Below are 18,681 nucleotides of genomic sequence, written 5' to 3'. Positions count from 1 at the left end.
GGAGTAAAGATTTATAGAGGAAAGACATTATCAGATTGGCAAACTTCCCAGATGTCATCTGGAGTCTCTTCCACCCTTTAGATCCAGATAAGATCTAAAACAATCCTCCTGTCTTTGAGGACTTCTGTGAAAGATCAGGGGATTTATGTTCTCTTATGCTTACCTCAGCCTCGAAGCCTCCACATCTCTGTGAGTTGTTCAGCCATCTTCTTGCCATTCTGGTACCTGCTGCTTTTACTCTGTGCTTCATCAACCCAGACACAAAACGCAGAGCTTTCCCTTTACTGCCACAATGTAAACCTTTACAGGTGGCATTTTTGTGCCTGCGGGAACACTTCACTACAGAGGACGGGGTTTATGATGTTGGCTGTAACTCCTGAGGAAAACGGGGAAGAAACTGACTCTGCAGGGAGCTCACGGTTGTCCCAAACTACAAGTCAAGGAGGGTTCTCCGGCAGCATTCAACATGCAGAGGGAGCACTGAAAGTTTAACTGGTCCTGGTTTGGAGTTAAGTGGAGGGAGGAGGTATAACTGAAGGGAAAGGCAAGAAAGGATTTCGAAGGCGTTGGCAAGAGTGTGGTTTATGTGACAGACATAGGAGGCTTCGGGCTGTCAGGGTTTAGATACATGGAGATTAGATGGCCTCTAGTGCCACCTGTTGCCCAACCAAATGAAGAACTACCCACTCTTCAATTTCTGGAGATGAGAAGAAATGGCTGATCTTAGTGACGTCCCTCAAAACAACACCCTCCCATGGCTGAGCTGGGGGTGGGGTGGAAGGTGGCAGTCGGTGGCTCAACTGCTGTGGCATCCGTGGACAGTGGAGAAACAGGTGCTTTGGAAGAAAGCCTCCAAGCATGACGTAGCTGGCTGCCTGTCCTCTGTAAGCTCCTTAGAGCCCACGCTAACAGGCAGGCTGTGATGGAAAAAAACAAGGTGCTTTTTAGAGCTATCCTCGTATTTTACAATCTGTGATTATTTGTATTTTTTCTCCCAAGTGTAAGGACCTCTGTCACCACTCTGTCTGATGGTGGTGATGACCCAGCTCTTTTTCTTTCATGTAGTCTTATTACCTAGAGAAAGATGTATCTAGTAAATATAAATTTAAAACTCTCTTCAAAAGGTTGTATCAACACTTGCTTCACGTTTTTAAGGAAGAGCCCTAAGAAAATATAAAACCGTGATTATCTCAAGAATTCTGTTTTGTTTTGTTTTGTTTTTTTTTAAGTTTATTTATTTTGAGAGAGACAGAGAGCTGGGGAGGGGCTGTGGGGGGAGAGAATCCCATGCAGCCTCCACACTCAGCACAGAGGCAAAATAAAGAGTCGGACACTCAATTGAGCCACCCAGGCACCCCAAGAATTTGTTTTTTAATAGAAATTTTACAACCAGATCTCTACAGTTTGGAAGGTAAGGTGCCTTTTTTTGCTCTCTTTTTTTGTACAGAAAATGTTCATTGTAAACTTAGTTTCTAGGCCTTGTGAGTTGTTCCATCAGATGGTGACAAAGGTGCCATGGAACCCGTAAGGCATTTGCACGGGCACTTCGGCTCGGCCCAGTTCTTCAAAGTTCTTGGCGTCCAAGACTAGTAGAAAATTGTTTTCATTCTAGAAAAGGAAAAACAATACTGGAAATTCTTTTCTTTTTTAATTTTTTAATGTTTTAATTATTTTCGAAGAAGAGAGACACAGAGCATGAGCGGGGAAGAGTGGAGAGAGAGGGAGACACAGAATTTGAAGCAGGCTCCAGGCTCTGAGCTGTCAGCACACAGCCTGATGCTGTGTGGGCTTGAACTCATGAACTGTGAGATCACGACCTGAGTTGAAGTCGGATGCTTAACCAACTGAGCCACCCAGGCGCCCCAGAAATTCTTTTGATCATGTCTTATGCATCTTCCTATCTATCCTCACCACCTAGCACAGTGCCTTGGCTATCCATTCACTGAATGTTTGTGGAATTGCTGAACCAGCCTGAAAAGAAAATTATGGCAGAAGAAGTTCAGGCCCAGAGTGAAGAAATTAGGTTGTTTATGTCAATTACTTTCACAGAATCTCTCTGACTTTAAGGATCTTTTTACCTGGGCCTTTTTAATCACCGAAGGGATACAGAAATATTTTTCTTCCAAATTTTCTAAGTTCTATGCCTCCAGTTACTTCGGAACTGTACAAATAACTTTGTCAGCATTACAAGGCTGACTGATACTTGCCCTGGTGTAATTGCAGGAGTGGCAAGTACATGAAATGAGGACAAAGTCCTCTGAAGCCTGTGGCAGATGTTAGTAATTGATCCCAGCACTCTCCTCGTCAAACCCTTAAAAAGTCTCAGAATCCTACACCCCAGGCAGCCACTAATAACTGATCAAAGCTTGTACTCAAAGTGAACCTATCTGCCATAAGACTGCCTTACACAAGAAGTTATGACATCAACATTGTTGAGAACTAGGGCTCACCACATTACACTTTGGGAGCAATGAAACTGGCAGCACAGATGGTGGCATGAACATCCGACTAGACGTCAGAAGACTGAGATTTAAACACTGGCTTTACCACTGTGAGATCTGACGCAAGCTCCTGCAACTTATCTAACTTACAAATTCCATGTGTGTAAAATGGTATGCAAAAAAGGTCTTCTTCTTTTTTTTTTAATTTAAATTCAAATTAGTTAACATACAGCGTAGTCTTGGTTTCAGGAATAGAACCCGGGATTCATCTCTTACATATGATGCCCAGTGCTCATCCTGAAAAGTGCCCTCCTTAATGCTCATCACCCATTTTACCCATACCCTACCCACCTCCCCTCCAGCAACGCTCAGTTTGTTCTCTATATTTAAGATTGTCTTATGGTTTGCCTCCCTCTCTGTTTCAACAAAGCTCTTCTGATGAGTAAATAAGATGATGTGTGTTAAAATTCTTTGTAAATGAATATGCAAAATGTAAATTATGATGACTATATAAATAGAACTTTAAAATAATAATAAAGCACGATTGTGATAAAAGGGTATGTACATAGGAGGAGAGGAAGAAAAGGGAGAAAGTACTGTATTGGAATCAGAATAAACTACTGACAGCATCACTGAATACAATCCTCAAAAGGCTCAGTGCCACTTCTCTTTCTGAATAGTGATGGGGAGATACATTTACCTGCTTGGGGGTGATCACCACAGAGAGAATAACCCCACCATCTTCTTCACTGGTTCCTGGTGCAGGAACAAACACAGGTTCCGAGGGGTAGAAGCCATCTTCTCTCCAAATCTGTAAGACCCCCCCCCCCCAAAAAAAGTATTTGACAGAAGGCTAGTTATGAGCAAGAAGACTTCAACAGCTTTTCTCACTCCCAGCATGCACCTGGCTGTCAGTACACTATCCATTCAGTAAAAGAACCAGGCTCACTGAGCTGAATAGAGGGGGGCAGGTGGCTTGCAGCTACAGGCTCCATCATCATCAGATACAATCTGTGCAGTTATAATTTCCCATCGACCTGAACTATGTGTCCCAATAACCTAAACCCCATGATTTCTCTAAAAATAACATCCAACAGAGACTTGTTTTTCTGGGCTTGGGATTCATGTAAGATTCCCCAGAGGGAATATACCCCTAGCCTAGGTGATTCTGTGGTTCTCAAACTGAATAAAAGTAAATGGTTGAGCGGCTTAAATATTAAAGAAGCTCAAGAGGTGCCTGGGTGGCTCATTTGGTTAAGCGTCCGACTCTTCATTTCAGCTCAGGTCATGATCTCACAGTTGGTGAGATCCAGCCCTGCAGCGGGCTCTGCCCTGACAGCTTGGCACCTGCTTGGGGTTCTCTCTCTACCTCTCCCCAACGCATGCAAGCACTCTCACTCACTCTCTCATTCTGTCTCTCAAAATAAATAAATAAAACATTAAAAAGAAAAACCTTTTAAAAAAAAGTCACTCCTTCCTTTAAAAAAAGAAAAAGAAATTCAAGAGCTACTTTAACAAAACAGAAACTAATTCAAAAAAGTGGTCTTTTAAGGGTGCCCTTTAAAAGGGCAAAAGCGGTCTTTTAAGAGTTCAGAAAGGGAAAAAGATTTTCATTACCGTCAGTGTTTTGTTTACCACATCCACCTTGATCAGAGAATCCCCCACCAAATGCCGAAAGCCACAGCCATAGAAGAAACGATACTTTCTGCCACTGAATTGGCCATAGTTGATCTGGGGAAATTCAATACCTCCTTCATCCTCTAGACCCTCAGGATGTAGATTTTCATAGGAGCACCAAATCTAAAAGAGATCCCAAAAGGATTTGCAGTGATTGCTTACTTTCTCACCTATTTTATGCAGTATAGGTCAGTGAGGGGGCTAAGAGTTTGCAACAGGGCTTGGAAACTCAGACTCTAGGTCATCTTTTCCATTATTCCTCTTTCCATCACGTGTATGAATACGTGAAAGATCATCGGGTTTTGTGACGAAGCTGTCAAATGGCATACAGGGTGGCAGTGACCTTCTTATTCTACCAAAGCTAAGATATTAATAGCTACACAACGACATGCTGTGGTAAGCACAAGCTTTCCAGAAGGTGGAGATGATCAATACCAATCTAATACTTAGCTGTTCCACAACCATTAGAAGATTGACATATCTGTTTCAAAACACAAAAAGGATAGGTAAACACAGCGCTCACTCCCACTCAGAATCCTGCAGCTCTTGTGCAAGCGACTGTCATGACCTTACCCTGCTAGGCTGAATGATATCAGACTTATTGGGCAACAAAGATTGAGGGAAACAGCCAATGAATAGAGTACCACGATTAAAATTCAAAGTCTTAGTCTAGTGTCCTTTGAAAGCATACCTTTCCATCAGCCTGTTTCACAGCACTGGCTGAAGAATAGGACAATGGGCTGAGGTTCTGTCCCTCGGGGTCATTCAAACTGACATGCAAGGGCAAAACAAACCTTCGAGGGAAAGATCTGCCTACTGAATTATAGACCTGTTCAGGAAAAAGAAAGAGATGAGAAAATGTCATTCATAGGATAACAGCATGTCCCAATAATTTATATCCAGTCAAACATTCCTAAGTAATTGCATAAATGATCATTTTCATTCATTCATTTATTCCACAAACATCTGTTGAGTACCTCTAGGCAAAGCACTATTTTAGACACTGGGGATGCAACACTGAACAGAGTCTCTGGACCTCAAGGAACACACTCTAGTGGGAAAAGAATGATAATAAGAATTAAAATGTATGTTATTGGATTAGTGTCAAATACACAAATGAGGTCTTGAGAGTGATAACTGCCATTAAGAAACATCCTGCAGGGTGAGAGACTAGAGAGTAACAGGGGTGCTTCCTTTTTCATGTCTGGTCAGAATAGGCCTCTGCATATTAAAGCATTAACTTAGTAGGCCTGGGTTGCTCAAAGCTGGCACATTCTCAAGAAAGGTCCATTTTCATGGCTGGTCCTTAGCTGGCACCTGAGAACTGAGCTGTGGGAATATTATGTCTGACAAGACTGGGTTCGCATTCCTGAGGTCTTGAGCCACACTGCACTACCTTACCCAGACAGTTTATGCAAACAATGCAATTTATAATGAACATTTGCTTCCCTGCGGGCATACGGAGCTTTGCTTAACTGAGGTTGGGTAGGGGCTATATGCCTATGTGCTGATACCCAACAAAAACTCTTGATGATCAATCTGGGGGAGCTTCCCTGGCATGCAACATTCCATACATGTTGTCACAAGTTGCTAGAGGAATCAGGTGTGTCCTGGGTGACTCCACTGGGAGAAGACTTGGAAGCGTGCACCTGGTGGTCTCCTCCAGTCTTCATCCCACGCACCTTTCCATTTGCTGACTTTTCTGAGATCTGTGAGCCCTCCTACTGTATCACCAAACCAAGAGTGAGGATCCCCAACACAACCTCCTTGCAGAGATCATGTTGAAGCAGGAGGCCCTAGCAAAATAAGTATATTTTTTCTGACAATAAGAGTGATTTAAGCATATTTTCCTTTCTTGAAATACTGTAAGAGGGGCACCTGGGTGGTTCAGTCAGCTAAGGGTCTGACTCTTGGTTTTGGCTCAGGTCATGATCTCACCATTTATGGATTTGAGCCCTGCGTTGGGCTCTGTCCTGTCAACAAAGGGCCTTCTTGGGATTCATTCTCTCTCTCTCTCTCTCTCTCTCTCTCTCTCTCTCTCTCTCTCTCTCTCAAAAATAATCAAATGCAAAAAGAAAAACAAAAAAAACTACTGTAAGATGGAGAAGAAAATGTGCTATTTCCCCTCATATACCTGGATCCACATTATCTCCATCTCACACAGAAATGTTTTTACTGAAAAAAGATTCAGTGCTATTTTTAAGCTTCATACAGAGTTAGATTTTTTTAAGAGTTAGATGTTTTAAGTTGCTTTTAAATTTATGTAAACATTTTTTTCCTTCAGCAAAGCCATAGCTGAACAAAAAGACACTTCCAATAATGGTGGCTTATTATTAAAAAAGTAAAGTGGACCAACTATCCCACTGAAAACAGTTTAAAGAAGCTAGACAAAATGCTTAGAATAGGTGTTTGAACTCAGGAAATAACAGATGTTGGTGAGGATGTGGAGAAATGGGAACTCTCTTGCACTGCTGATGGGAATGCAAACTGGTTCAGCTGCTCTGGAAAAGAGTGTGAAGTTTCCTCAAAAAATTAAAAATAGAATTGCCCTACGACCCAGCAACAGCACTACTAGGAATTTATGCAAAGGATACAGGGGTGCTAATTCATAGGGGCGCATGTACCCCAATGTTTATAGCAGCACTTTCAACAATAGCCAAATTAGGCAAAGAGCTCAAATGTCCATCAACTGACAAATGGATAAAAAAGATGTGGTTTATATATACAATGGAATACTACTCGGCAATGAGAAAGAATGAAACCTTGCCATTTGCAACAACATGGATGGAACTGGAGGGTATTACGGTAAGTGAAATAAATCAGTCAGAAGAAGACAGATATCATGTTTTCACTCATATGTGGAACTTAAGAAACTTAACAGAAGACCATGGGGGAAAGGAAGGGGAAAAAAAAAGTTACAGAGAGGGAGGCAAACCATAAGAGACTCTTAAATACAGAGAACAAACTGAGGGCTGATGGGAGGGTCGGTGGGGAGGGGAAAATGGGTAATGGGCATTGAGGAGGGCACTTGTTGGGATGAGCACTGGGTGTTGTATGTAAGCGATGAATCATGGGAATCTACTCCTGAAGCCAAGAGCATACTGTATACGTTGTATTTTAGCTAACTTGACAATAAATTATGTTTAAAAAATGCTTTATAATCCCCCCCCCAAATAAAAATAAAATAAAATATCTTTTTGAAGGCATTGGTGAGCTAAAAAGGCAGTGACGAACAACAGGGCAGAGATTTGGAGGGAGACGGAAACCTAGAGGTAAACAAGATACAGGGGCGGTGGGGCAACTTGTCCCCTAAGGATATCAACTGCTTCTAGAAAAAGGCAGCTGAAAGGCTGAGAAAATAAAATAACTTTTTATTAAACTTTTTTTTTATCTTGAGATCATTGCAGATTCACATGAAATAATACAGAAAAATAAACAATTGATTTAAAAAGGGGCAAAAAACTAAAATAACATTTTGCCAAAAATATACAAATGGCCAATAAGTACATGAAAAGATGCTCAGCATCATTCATTAGTCATTAGGAAAATGCAAATCAAAATTACAATGAGATATTACTTCATACCCACTAGGGTGGTTACTATAAAAAAAAATCAAAACAAGAAAATAAAAGTGCTTTGAAAAGGTGAAGGAATCGGACCCCTGTGCATCACCGGTGGGAATGTTAAATGGTGCAGCTGTTGTAGAAAACATTCTGGCGGTTCTTCAGTTAGTGATACAATTATCACAGGATCCAGCAATTCTATTTCTAGTTATATACAAAAAGAACTTAAAACAGGGACTCAAATGTATACTTGTGTGCCAATGTTCATAACAGCACTATTCACAATAGCCAAAAGGTGAAAACAACCCAAATGTTCCCCAACAAATGAACAGATAAACGAAATGCAGTACAGACATACAAGGATATTTAACCTTTAACAGGAATGAGATTCTGATACATGTTACAATATGGATGACCCTCAAAAAGGTTATGCTAAATAAAATAAGCCAAACACAAAAAAATAAATCTTGTCTGATTCCACTTATATGAGGTACCTAGAATAGGCAAATGCATAGAAACAGAAAGCAGAATAGAGGCTACCAAAGGCTGGAGAGAGAGGATAATAGGGACCTGTTATTTAATGGGTAGAGTTTCCACTTGGAATGATAAAAAGTGTGGAAATGGGCAGTGATTATGGTTGCACAACACTGTTAATGTACTTAATGCTACTGAACTGAATACCTAAAGATGGTTAAAATGTAAGTTTTATGTTATGTATATTTTATCACATAAAAAACAAAATAATACAGAGAGATCATATGTATCCTTCATCCAGTTTCACCAATGACAGTGTCTTGCATAACTGCAGTACAATATCACAACTGGAAAATTTACACTGATATAATCCACCAACTTTTTTCAGATTTCACCAGCTTAACATGCACTTGTGTGTGTGTGTGTGTGTGTGTGTGTGTGTGTGTGTGTGTGTGTCTGTGTATTTAGTTCCATGCAGTTTTCTCATGTGTAAATTCATGTGATCACCACTACACTCAAGATGTAAAATCACCACAAGGATCCTTCATGCTACCTTTTTATAAATATATGGCTACACCAACTCCCCTAACACTTGACCCCAGTGAATAGATTTTGATATTTTTTTTTAATTTTTTTTCAACGTTTATTTATTTTTGGGACACAGAGAGACAGAGCATGAAGGGGGGATGGGCAGAGAGAGAGGGAGACACAGAATCGGAAACAGGCTCCAGGCTCTGAGCCATCAGCCCAGAGCCCGACGCGGGGCTCGAACTCACGGACCGCGAGATCGTGACCTGGCTGAAGTTGGACGCTTAACCAACTGCGCCACCCAGGCGCCCCTAGATTTTGATATTTTTAAGGAATTAAAGGGATAAAAGCTGGAGTTCAAGGACTGCCAAAAAGGAGAAGCCCTGATAGACCCCCAGCTCTTTGGATCAAAACCCCTTCGTTCAGCACCTAGGAGTAAGAATGAACAAGAAGTAGTCCAGCTCTTTCAGGAACTGTACCCTGCTTCAAAATATCCCAAGCCCTAGAACTAGATTAAGAATATCTGGAATTGGGGCGCCTGGGTGGCTCAGTCAGTTGAGCATCCGACTTCAGCTCAGGTCATGATCTCACAGTTTGTGAGTTCGAGCCCTGCATCAGGCTCTGTGCTGACCGCTTGCTTGCTCAGAGCCTGGAGCCTGCTTCAGATTCTGTGTCTCCTTCTCTCTCTGCCCCTCCCCCACTCACGCTTTGTCTCACTCTGTTTCTCAAAAATAAATCAATGTAAAAAAAAAATTAAAAAAAAAAAAAAAGAATATCTGGAATTGATCATGTACCCAAGCAATCAGCCAAAAGTAAATAAAATTTTCTCTGGAGGAACGTAGTATCAGCCTGGGTCTCAAAATATCTCTACAATTTTTCAAACACAATATTCTGTATACAATAAAAATTAGCCAGTACATGAGAAGACAAGAGCATGTTTAAAAAAACAAAACAAAATAACAACAGAACCAGAGCCACAAGGGATCCAGATAATAGAAGCTACCAGACTCTAAGTTTCTGAATATGGTGGAGGAAATTCTTTTAAACTGAGAATTGTAGCAGAGAACTAGAAATTATAAAAGAGAACCAAATTAAAATTCAAGTACTGAAAAATGCAATGAGTTTAAGAACTTAGTGGCAAGGTTTAACAGCAGAATAGACACTGTTGAAGAAAAAATTAACTGTAAGACAGGTAAGAAGAAAATATCCAAAACAAGATGCTTATTAGAGAGACACAAGAATGGTAAATACTAAATAGAACATAAGTAACAGATAAAGTGAAAAGGAGTAACACACATGTACTTCAATCCCAGAGAGAAGGGAGAGAAAGGATTTACCAGATGCAATATTTGAAGAAATAGGTGACATTTTTCAAAACTAATGAAAGACATCAAACCATAGATTCAGTTATCCCTAAAAAACACCAAAGTAAAATAAATAAAAAGAAAACCATACTGAGAGCTATCCTAGGACTAACTACAGAAAATCAAAGAGAAGATTTTAAAATCAGTCAGAGATGGGGTGCCTGGGTGGCTCAGTCGGTTAAGCATCCAACTTCAGCTCAGGTCATGATCTCACAGTTCATGAGTTTGAGCTCCACACTGGCTCTCTGCTGTCACGGCTTCCCTTCAGGTCCTCTGCCTCCCTCTCTCTCTGCCCCTTCCTTGCCCACTGTCTCCCTCCCTCCCCCCCCCCATCTCTCTAAAATAAAAGCATTTAAAAAAGTTTTCTTTTAAATCAGAGGAGAGGAAAAAATAGCAACTTCAAAGGAGCAAGGCTTAGATTGACTCCTGATTTATCAACAGAAATCAGAATACAACCAAACATCTTTAAAGTATTAAAAAAAATAACAACCTAGAACTCTTTATCTAATGAAAACATTCTTCAAGAAAGAAGGTAAAATAAAAACATTTTTCTGAGAAGCAAAAACAGATTTCCTCACCAGCATATCTGAACTAAAGGAAATACCAAAAGATACTCTTCTGTTAGAAAGAAAATGATTCCACATGGAAGACTCAGACTGGGAGGAATTAAAAGCAAATGAAAGGTACAGATGTGGGTACATGGGTGGTATGGAGAACTATGATTACATAAAGCAATAATAATAATGTCTTATAGGGTTTAATATACAAAGAAAATTAAAATACACAACAACAGTAGTGTATAAATCAGGAGAAGAGTAAATAGAGTTAATGTGTTCCAGAGTTCTTGCACTGTCTGCAAGGAATTAAAGAACCAATTTATAATATATTGTGTTAAATCAAGGCTGCATATTATAATCTCTAAAATAACCACCAGGGACACATGGGGGGCTCAGTTGGTTAAGCTTCTGACTTCAGCTAAGGTCATGACCTCACAGTTCGTGGGTTCGAGGCCTGTGTCAGGTTCTGTGCTGACAGCTCAGAGCCTGGAGCCTGTTTCAGATTCTGTGTCTCCCTCACTCTGCCCCTCCCCCACTCATGCTCTGTCTTTCCCTCTCCCTCTCCCTCTCCCTCTCTCTCTCTCAAATAAATAAACATTAAAAAATAAAAAATAGGAGCACCTGGGTGGCTGAGTTGGTTGAGCGTCCGACTTCGGCTCAGGTCATGATCTCGCAGTCTGTGAGTTCGAGCCCCATGTCGGGCTCTGTGCTGAGGGCTCAGAGCCTGGAGCCTGCTTCAGATTCTGTGTCTCCCTCTCTCTGACCCTCCCCCGTTCGTGCTCTCTCTCTCTCTCTCTCTCTCTCTCTGTGAAAAATAAATAAACTTAAAAAAAAATAAGTTGGGGCGCCTGGATGGCTCAGTCAATTGAGCGTCCAGCTTCAGCTCAGGTCATGATCTCACAGTTTGTGAGTTCAAGCCCCGCGTCTGGCTCTGTGCTGACAACTTAGAGCCTGGAGCCTGTTTCGGATTCTGTGTCTCCCTCTCTCTCTGCTCCTCCCCTGCTCATGCTCTGTCTCTCTCTCTCCTTCTCTCTCAAAAATAAATGAACATTAAAAAAAATTTTTTAAAAAGAAAAAAGAAGTAAAATAAAATAACCACTAAAAAAATATTTAATTACCAAGCTAATGGGCAGGAGGTGGAATGAGGTTTGGGGAGGGGAGATGGAAATCAAATAATAAAATACACTCAACCAATCCAGGGAAGGCAAGAAAGGAGAGAGAGAAAGAAACAATGACACAAATAGGAAGTAAACAGTAAGATGGGATTTTTTTTTATTAAAAAAAATTTTTTTAACATTTATTCATTTTTGAGAGATAGAGAGAAACAGCATGAGTGGAGGAGAGTCAGAGAGAGGGAGACACAGAATCCCAAGCAGGCTCCAGGCTCCGTGCTGTCAGCACAGAGCCTGATGAAGGGCTCAAACCCACATATCATGAGATCACAACCTGAGCCAAAGTCAGACACTCAACCAACTGAGCCACCCTGGTGCCCCAAGATGGGATTTTTAAACTTCAATATATTGGTGACTGTTCCAACTAAATGCTCAATTAAAGTCAAGAATTAGCATAATGGATTTTTAAAATATATGCTGCTTACAAGGTACACATTCATGAAGATTAAAAGTGTAAGAATGGAAAAGTTACAGCATGCCAACATTAAACAAAAAAGTAGACTTTAAGGCAAAAAACATTACTCAGAAATAAATGTTCAATAAAATCATCAAGGTAAAACAATTCTAAATTTGTATGTACATAATAACAGAGCACCAAAATATATAAACTAAAAATTAACATAACTATAGGAGCACCAGTCTGGCTTAGTTGATAAGAGCATGTGACTCTTGATCTTGTGGTCATGAGTTTGAGCCCCACATTGAGGGCAGAGTTTACTTTAAAAAAATAAAAAATAAAATAAAATTAACATAAGTATAAAAAGAAACAGAAAAATCTATATTCCAAGTAAGAGATTTTAATATGCCTCTCATGTAATATCATAATGTCATGTAATAGAGATCAATAAAAACAGATACGATTTGGATAGTATAAACAAATATGACCTAAGTGACATATGTAAAACACTACATTGAAAATTCAGAATATACATTATTTTAAATACATATGAAGCACTTAAAAAATGATCTAACGCTGGACCATAAAGCAAATCTCAATATCATACAGTAAAATTAAGCTGGAAATCAATGGTAGAAAAATCTCTATATATTTGAAATTTTAAAAACACATTTCAAAAACAAATCTCAATGAGAGAAAATTCGTTAACTGAGAAGTAACAAAAATAAAACATATAAAAATTTGTGGGATGCAGCTAAAACTCTGCTAGAGTGACATTTATCATCACAAAGATATATGTTGTGGGCAAAAGGATGAAAAATAACAAACTAACCACATCCTTAGTTACAAAGAGGTCATATTAGGCACAAAGGAAAAAGAAAGGGCCAGAGAAAGACCTGTATGATTTCACTCACATGTGGAATTTAAGAAACAAAACAAATGAACATGGGAGGAAGAAACAAAGAGAGAGGCAAGCCATAAAACAGACTCTTAACTATAGAGAACAAAGTGAGATGTTGTCGGAGGGGAAGTGGGCAGGGGATGGGCTAAATGGGTGGTGGAGATTAAGTAGGGCACTTGTGACGAGTCCTGGGTGTTGTATGAAGAAGGAAAGTAAATAATAAAAATAAGAATAGAAACTGATGAAATGGAAAATACACACACATTAAAGAGGATCAACCAAGCCAGAAAGATAGTTGTTTTTGAAAAGGTTCATTAAATTGATAAGACCCTGGCAAGCCTAAGCAAATGCACAAAAAAGAAAGGAAAAATTACCATATAGGGATAAAAACAGGTGGCATCAATTAACCATAGGTACATTTTTTTAAATCATAGAATGATATCACAAATGACAGCAGATAAATAAATTTGAAATTTTAGATGACATAAATTTCTAAAAAAAATCAATTTACCAAATCTGACACCATAAAAAATAGAAAATCAGAATAATATTGTATTATTAAAATACAATTCATAATTTAAGATCTAACTATAAGGAAATATACAGGCCCAGATGGCTTACTTCTTGAATGATTCCAAACGTTTAAGAAATAATGCCAATCTTATACATTCTCATGTAGAGAAAAGAGAACAATTTCCAACTCACTGTATGAGATCAGCAAAACCTTAATACCAAAACTTAACAAGGATATTATAAGAAAGAAAAATTATAGGCCAATTTTATTCATAAAATACATGCAACAAAATCCTAAACAAAATATTAGCAAAGTAAGTCCAACAATATTTAAAGAAAAATACACAGCAACCAATTGGGATTTGATTCAGGAATAGAAGGGAAAGCTTCACATTCAAAAATCAATAAATAGCTGTTATTACAAACACTTCTTCAATCAATCAATATACTTTACCACATTGATGACATACAGGATAAGTCAGATGATTATCTCAAAACTATTGAAAAAACACTTGATAAAATTCAACATCCATCCATAATTAAAGTTCTTAGTAAACTAGAAGTAAAAGGGAACTTTCCTAAGTGAGAAAAATTATCTTTAAAAAAGAATCTATTGGGGCACCTGGGTGGCTCAGTCAGTTAAGCATCCAACTTCAGCTCCAGTCATGATTTTTGAGTTCGAGCCCAGCATCAGGCTATGTATGTATTGACAGCTCAGAACCTGGAGGCTGCTTCAGATTCTGTTTCGCCCTCTCTGTCTGCTCCTCCCCTGTTCGTGCTCTGTTTCTCTGTCTCTCAAAAAATAAACATTTTTTTAAAAATCTATCAATAACTTATGTCCACACAAAATCTGCCCACAAATGTTAACAGCAGTCTTATTTATATTTGCCAAAAACTGAAAGTAACCAAGGTATCCTCCAATAAATGAATGGATAAACAAACCGTAGTACATACATACAACAGCATATCATTCAGTGATGAAAAAAATGAGCTATCAAGCCACCAAAAGACCTGAAGAAACTTTAAATATATATTACTATGAGGAAAAAGCAAGTCTGAAAAGGCTACATACTCTAGGATTCCAATTACATGACATCTTGAAAAAGGAGAAAGTATAGAGACAGTAAAAAGATTACTAGTTGCTAGGTGTTGAGAGAAGTGGGGAGGGAAGAAGATGGAATGTGGTATTTTAAGGGTAGGGAAACTAGTCTGTATGGTACTATAATGGTAGATACATGACTTTATGCATTTGTCAAAACCCAGAGAATTGTACAACACAGAGTGAATCCTAGTGTAAATTACGGACTTTAGGTAGTAATAATATATAAATATTGGTTCATCAATGGTAACAAATATACCACACCAAGGCAAGATGTCAACAATAGGGGAATCTGGGGATATTAGGGGAAGGGAATATACATGGGAGTGCTTTCCAGGTTCTGCTTGATTTTTCTTTAAACCTAAAACTTCTCTAAAAAACAAAGTCTATTAGTTTGTTTGCTTGTTTAAATCTATAGCAAACAGCATACCTAACAGTAAAATGTTGAAGACTTTTCCTCTCATATTGGGCACCAGATAAGGATGCCAACCATCTCCACTTGCATTCAACGCTGTACTGGAGGTCCAATGGAGAAAGGCAAGAAAATGAAAATCAATAACTAGTTTGGAAAGGAAACTGTCATTACTTGTATAAGATATGATTGTAGATGTAGAAAATCTAAAAGAATCTATAAATTATTAGAATTACTGAATTACTGTATTCATTAACTGAGCACAAGATCAAGAAACTAAAATCAAACATATTGCTATACAGCAGTATTAACATAAATGAAAGCAAAAGTAAATACCTAGGAGTAAATCTAAGAATTTAATAATATTCTTTATAATAAAAAAGGCATATAAAATACGTACCCAGATAGCTATAAAACACTTTAAAGAAGTGATAAAATGGAAAGATAAATTGTGTTCATGTACTAGAAGAATCAACATTGTGTAAAGATATTAACCTTCTTTCAAATTAATATGCAGATTCAGTGCAAATGCAATTAAAATCTGACAGGTTTTTTTGTTGTTCTGTGTGTGTGTGTGTGTGTGTGTGTGTGTGTGTGTGTGTAGAAACTGACAAGCTGACTCTAAAATGTATATAAAAATGTAGGGGGGGGTGCCTACATGGTTCAATCAGTTCAGTGTCTGACTTCGGCTCAGGTCATGGTTTCAGAGTTCATGGGTTTGAGACCCACATCAGGCTCTGTGCTGACAGCTCAGAGCCTGGAGCCTATTTCAGATTCTGTGCCTCCCTCTCTCTCTGTTCCACCCCCACTCATGCTCTGTCTGTCTGTCTCTCTCAAATATAAATAAACATTTAAAAAAATTTTTTTTTTAATTTTTTTTTTCAACGTTTATTTATTTTTTTGGGACAGAGAGAGACAGAGCATGAACGGGGGAGGGGCAGAGAGAGAGGGAGACACAGAATCGGAAACAGGCTCCAGGCTCCGAGCCATCAGCCCAGAGCCCGACGCGGGGCTCGAACTCCCGGACCCCGAGATCGTGACCTGGCTGAAGTCGGACGCTTAACCGACTGCGCCACCCAGGCGCCCCAAAAAAAAATTTTTTTTAAATGTAGGGACACCTGCGTTGCTCAGTTGGTTGAGCACCCAACTCTTGATTTAGGGGCAGGTCATGATCCCAGGATCATGGGATCAAGCCCTGCGCTGGGCTCCTTATTGAGTATGGGGCCTGCTTGGGATATTCTCTCTCTCTCCCTCTACCCCTCTCCCCTGCTTGCTCTCTCTCTCTAAAATAAAAAAAAAATTTTTTTTTAATTTAAAAAGTTATAGAGGGCCAGGAATGGCCATGACACTCATTATAGAAGGAAATATTAGGAGGACCTTATCTGCTAAACATCAAGATTTTTCATACAGTGATATTAATCAGCACTGTGGGATATTGGCACAGGAATACCTAAGTAGACCAATGGAACAGAATATAAATCTAAAACAGAATAACGCATATATGAGTACTTAATTTTTAGAATTAAAAACTCTTGTAGAGGTAATATGGGAAAATATTGTTATGACTTTATCATGGGAAGATGTCTGAAATAGGATGTACAATGTATTACTCATAAAGAAAAAAAATTGAGGGGCGCCTGGGTGGCGCAGTCGGTTGAGCGTCCGACTTCAGCCAGGTCACGATCTCGCGGTCCGTGAGTTCGAGCCCCGCGTCAGGCTCTGGGCTGATGGCTCGGAGCCTGGAGCCTGTTTCCGATTCTGTGTCTCCCTCTCTCTCTGCCCCTCCCCCGTTCATGCTCTGTCTCTCTCTGTCCCAAAAATAAATAAAAAACATTGAAAAAAAAAAAAGAAAAAAATTGATAGATTGGAACATGCTTATTCATCAAAAGCACCATTAAGATAACCTGATAGAGGTATCTGCAAAAATACCTGTAGGAATTTCATACTTAATGGTGAATTATTAAACATTTTCCAGATGAGAAGGGGAAAATGATTACTGCTATAACTACTTCTTTTCAATTTGAGGTCCTAGCCAATATAATAAGGCATGAAAAAGAAATAAAAGACATATAAGGACTGGAAAGAAAGAAATGAAACTGTCATTATTTTCAGATAACATGATTATATACATAGAAAATCAAAAATAATCTATAGTCAACTATTCAAACCCTAATAAGTGAATTTAGCAAGATATTTAAATAAGAAATCAATATACAAAATCAACTGCATTTCTATATACCAGCAAAAACAGAAAATGAAAGTTTAAAAACTAAGCAAAATAAGTCAGAGAAAAAACAGACACCATATGATTTCACTCATATACTTGTATGTGTAATTTGAGAAACACAACAGATGAACACAGGGGAAGGGGAGTAAAAATAAGATAAAAACAGAGAGGGAGGCAAACCATAAGAGATTCTTAAATACAGAGAACAAGCTGAGCGTTGCTGGAGGGGCGGTGGGTGGGAGGATGGGTTAAATGGGTGATGGGCATTAAGTAGGGCACCTGTTGGGATGAGCACTGGGTGTCACATGTAAGAGATGAATCCCTGGGTTCTAATCCTGAAACCAAGACTACACTGTATGTTAACTCACTTGAATTTAAATTAAAGAAGAAGAAGAAGAAGAAGGAGAAGGAGGAGGAGGAGGAGGAGGACGAGGATGAGGATGAGGACAAGGATGAGGAGGGAGAGGAGGAGGAGGAGGAGGAGGAGGAGGAGGAGGAGGAGGAGAAATCTAAAGCAAACGTGATGCTAAAAATGGTAACAGAGAACAATCTGGTATCTGCCAGAGGGGAGAGTATAGGGATGGGCAAAACAGGGGAAGGGATTAAAAAGTATAAAAGCCCAGTTATAAAATAAATAGGACATGAGGATACAATGTACAGCATAGAGAGTATAGTTAATAATATGTAACAACTTTCTATGGTGACAGAAGATACTAGATTTATTGTGACGATCAACTCATAATGTATATAAATGTTAAATCACTATGTTGTGTGCCTAATATAATATTGTATGTCAACTACACTTGAATAAAAAAACTTAACAATTGAAAGAAAAGACTGGGATGCCTTGCTGGCTCAGTCACTGGAGTGTGCAACACTTGATATTGGAATTGTAGGTTCACACCCCATATTGAGTGTAGAGATTACTTAAAAATAAAATATTTTAAAAATAATAATAATAATTAATCAAATATACCATTTATAATAGTTTCAAAACTAAACCTGAATGCCTACAGATAAATTTAACAAAAGATATGCAATATCCTGACCAAAAACTTTATAAACATTGCTGAGAGAAATTTTTAAAAGACTCAAATAAATGGAAAGATATTCCATGTTCATGGATTGGAAGATTCAACATTTCTTACTGTTGTAAAGACATCAATTATCCTCAAATTGATCTGTAGTTGCAACATGATTCCAATCAGATTTTGTTTTTTCTTAATTTGCAAAAACTGACATGTTGACTCTAAACTTATGGAAATGCAAAAAGGCCAAGAAAAATCCAGGCAATCTTTAAAAAGAAAAGAGCTAGGACTTATACTGCAGATATCAAGACCTATCAGACAGCTATAA

At 38.8% G+C, this 18,681-nt stretch overlaps 1 protein-coding gene across 2 annotated transcripts in view; it reads right to left on the bottom strand.

The window, feature by feature from the left end:
- Positions 1-1,338: 1,338 nt before the first annotated feature.
- BCO2 (beta-carotene oxygenase 2) overlaps positions 1,339-18,681 on the bottom strand; it is a 46,140-nt gene continuing 28,797 nt past the window's right edge. Inside the window, exons 9-12 of one of the 2 annotated variants that reach the window (XM_045038291.1) lie at positions 4,810-4,947; positions 4,190-4,241; positions 3,142-3,252; positions 1,339-1,608 (exon numbers count right to left, since the gene is read on the bottom strand). In XM_045038291.1, the coding sequence (XP_044894226.1) occupies positions 3,188-3,252; positions 4,190-4,241; positions 4,810-4,947 (255 nt within the window). In that variant the 3' untranslated portion in view covers positions 1,339-1,608; positions 3,142-3,187. Of the gene's footprint in view, positions 1,609-3,141; positions 3,253-4,058; positions 4,242-4,809; positions 4,948-18,681 lie in introns of both variants that reach the window. The other variant, XM_003992357.6, reaches the window with a different exon arrangement.

Source organism: Felis catus, chromosome D1 (assembly GCF_018350175.1).
Source record: "Felis catus isolate Fca126 chromosome D1, F.catus_Fca126_mat1.0, whole genome shotgun sequence".
Classification (NCBI taxonomy): Eukaryota; Metazoa; Chordata; class Mammalia; order Carnivora; family Felidae; genus Felis; species Felis catus.
Note: the sequence above shows the minus strand (reverse complement) of the source record. Positions and strands in the feature narration are given on the sequence as shown.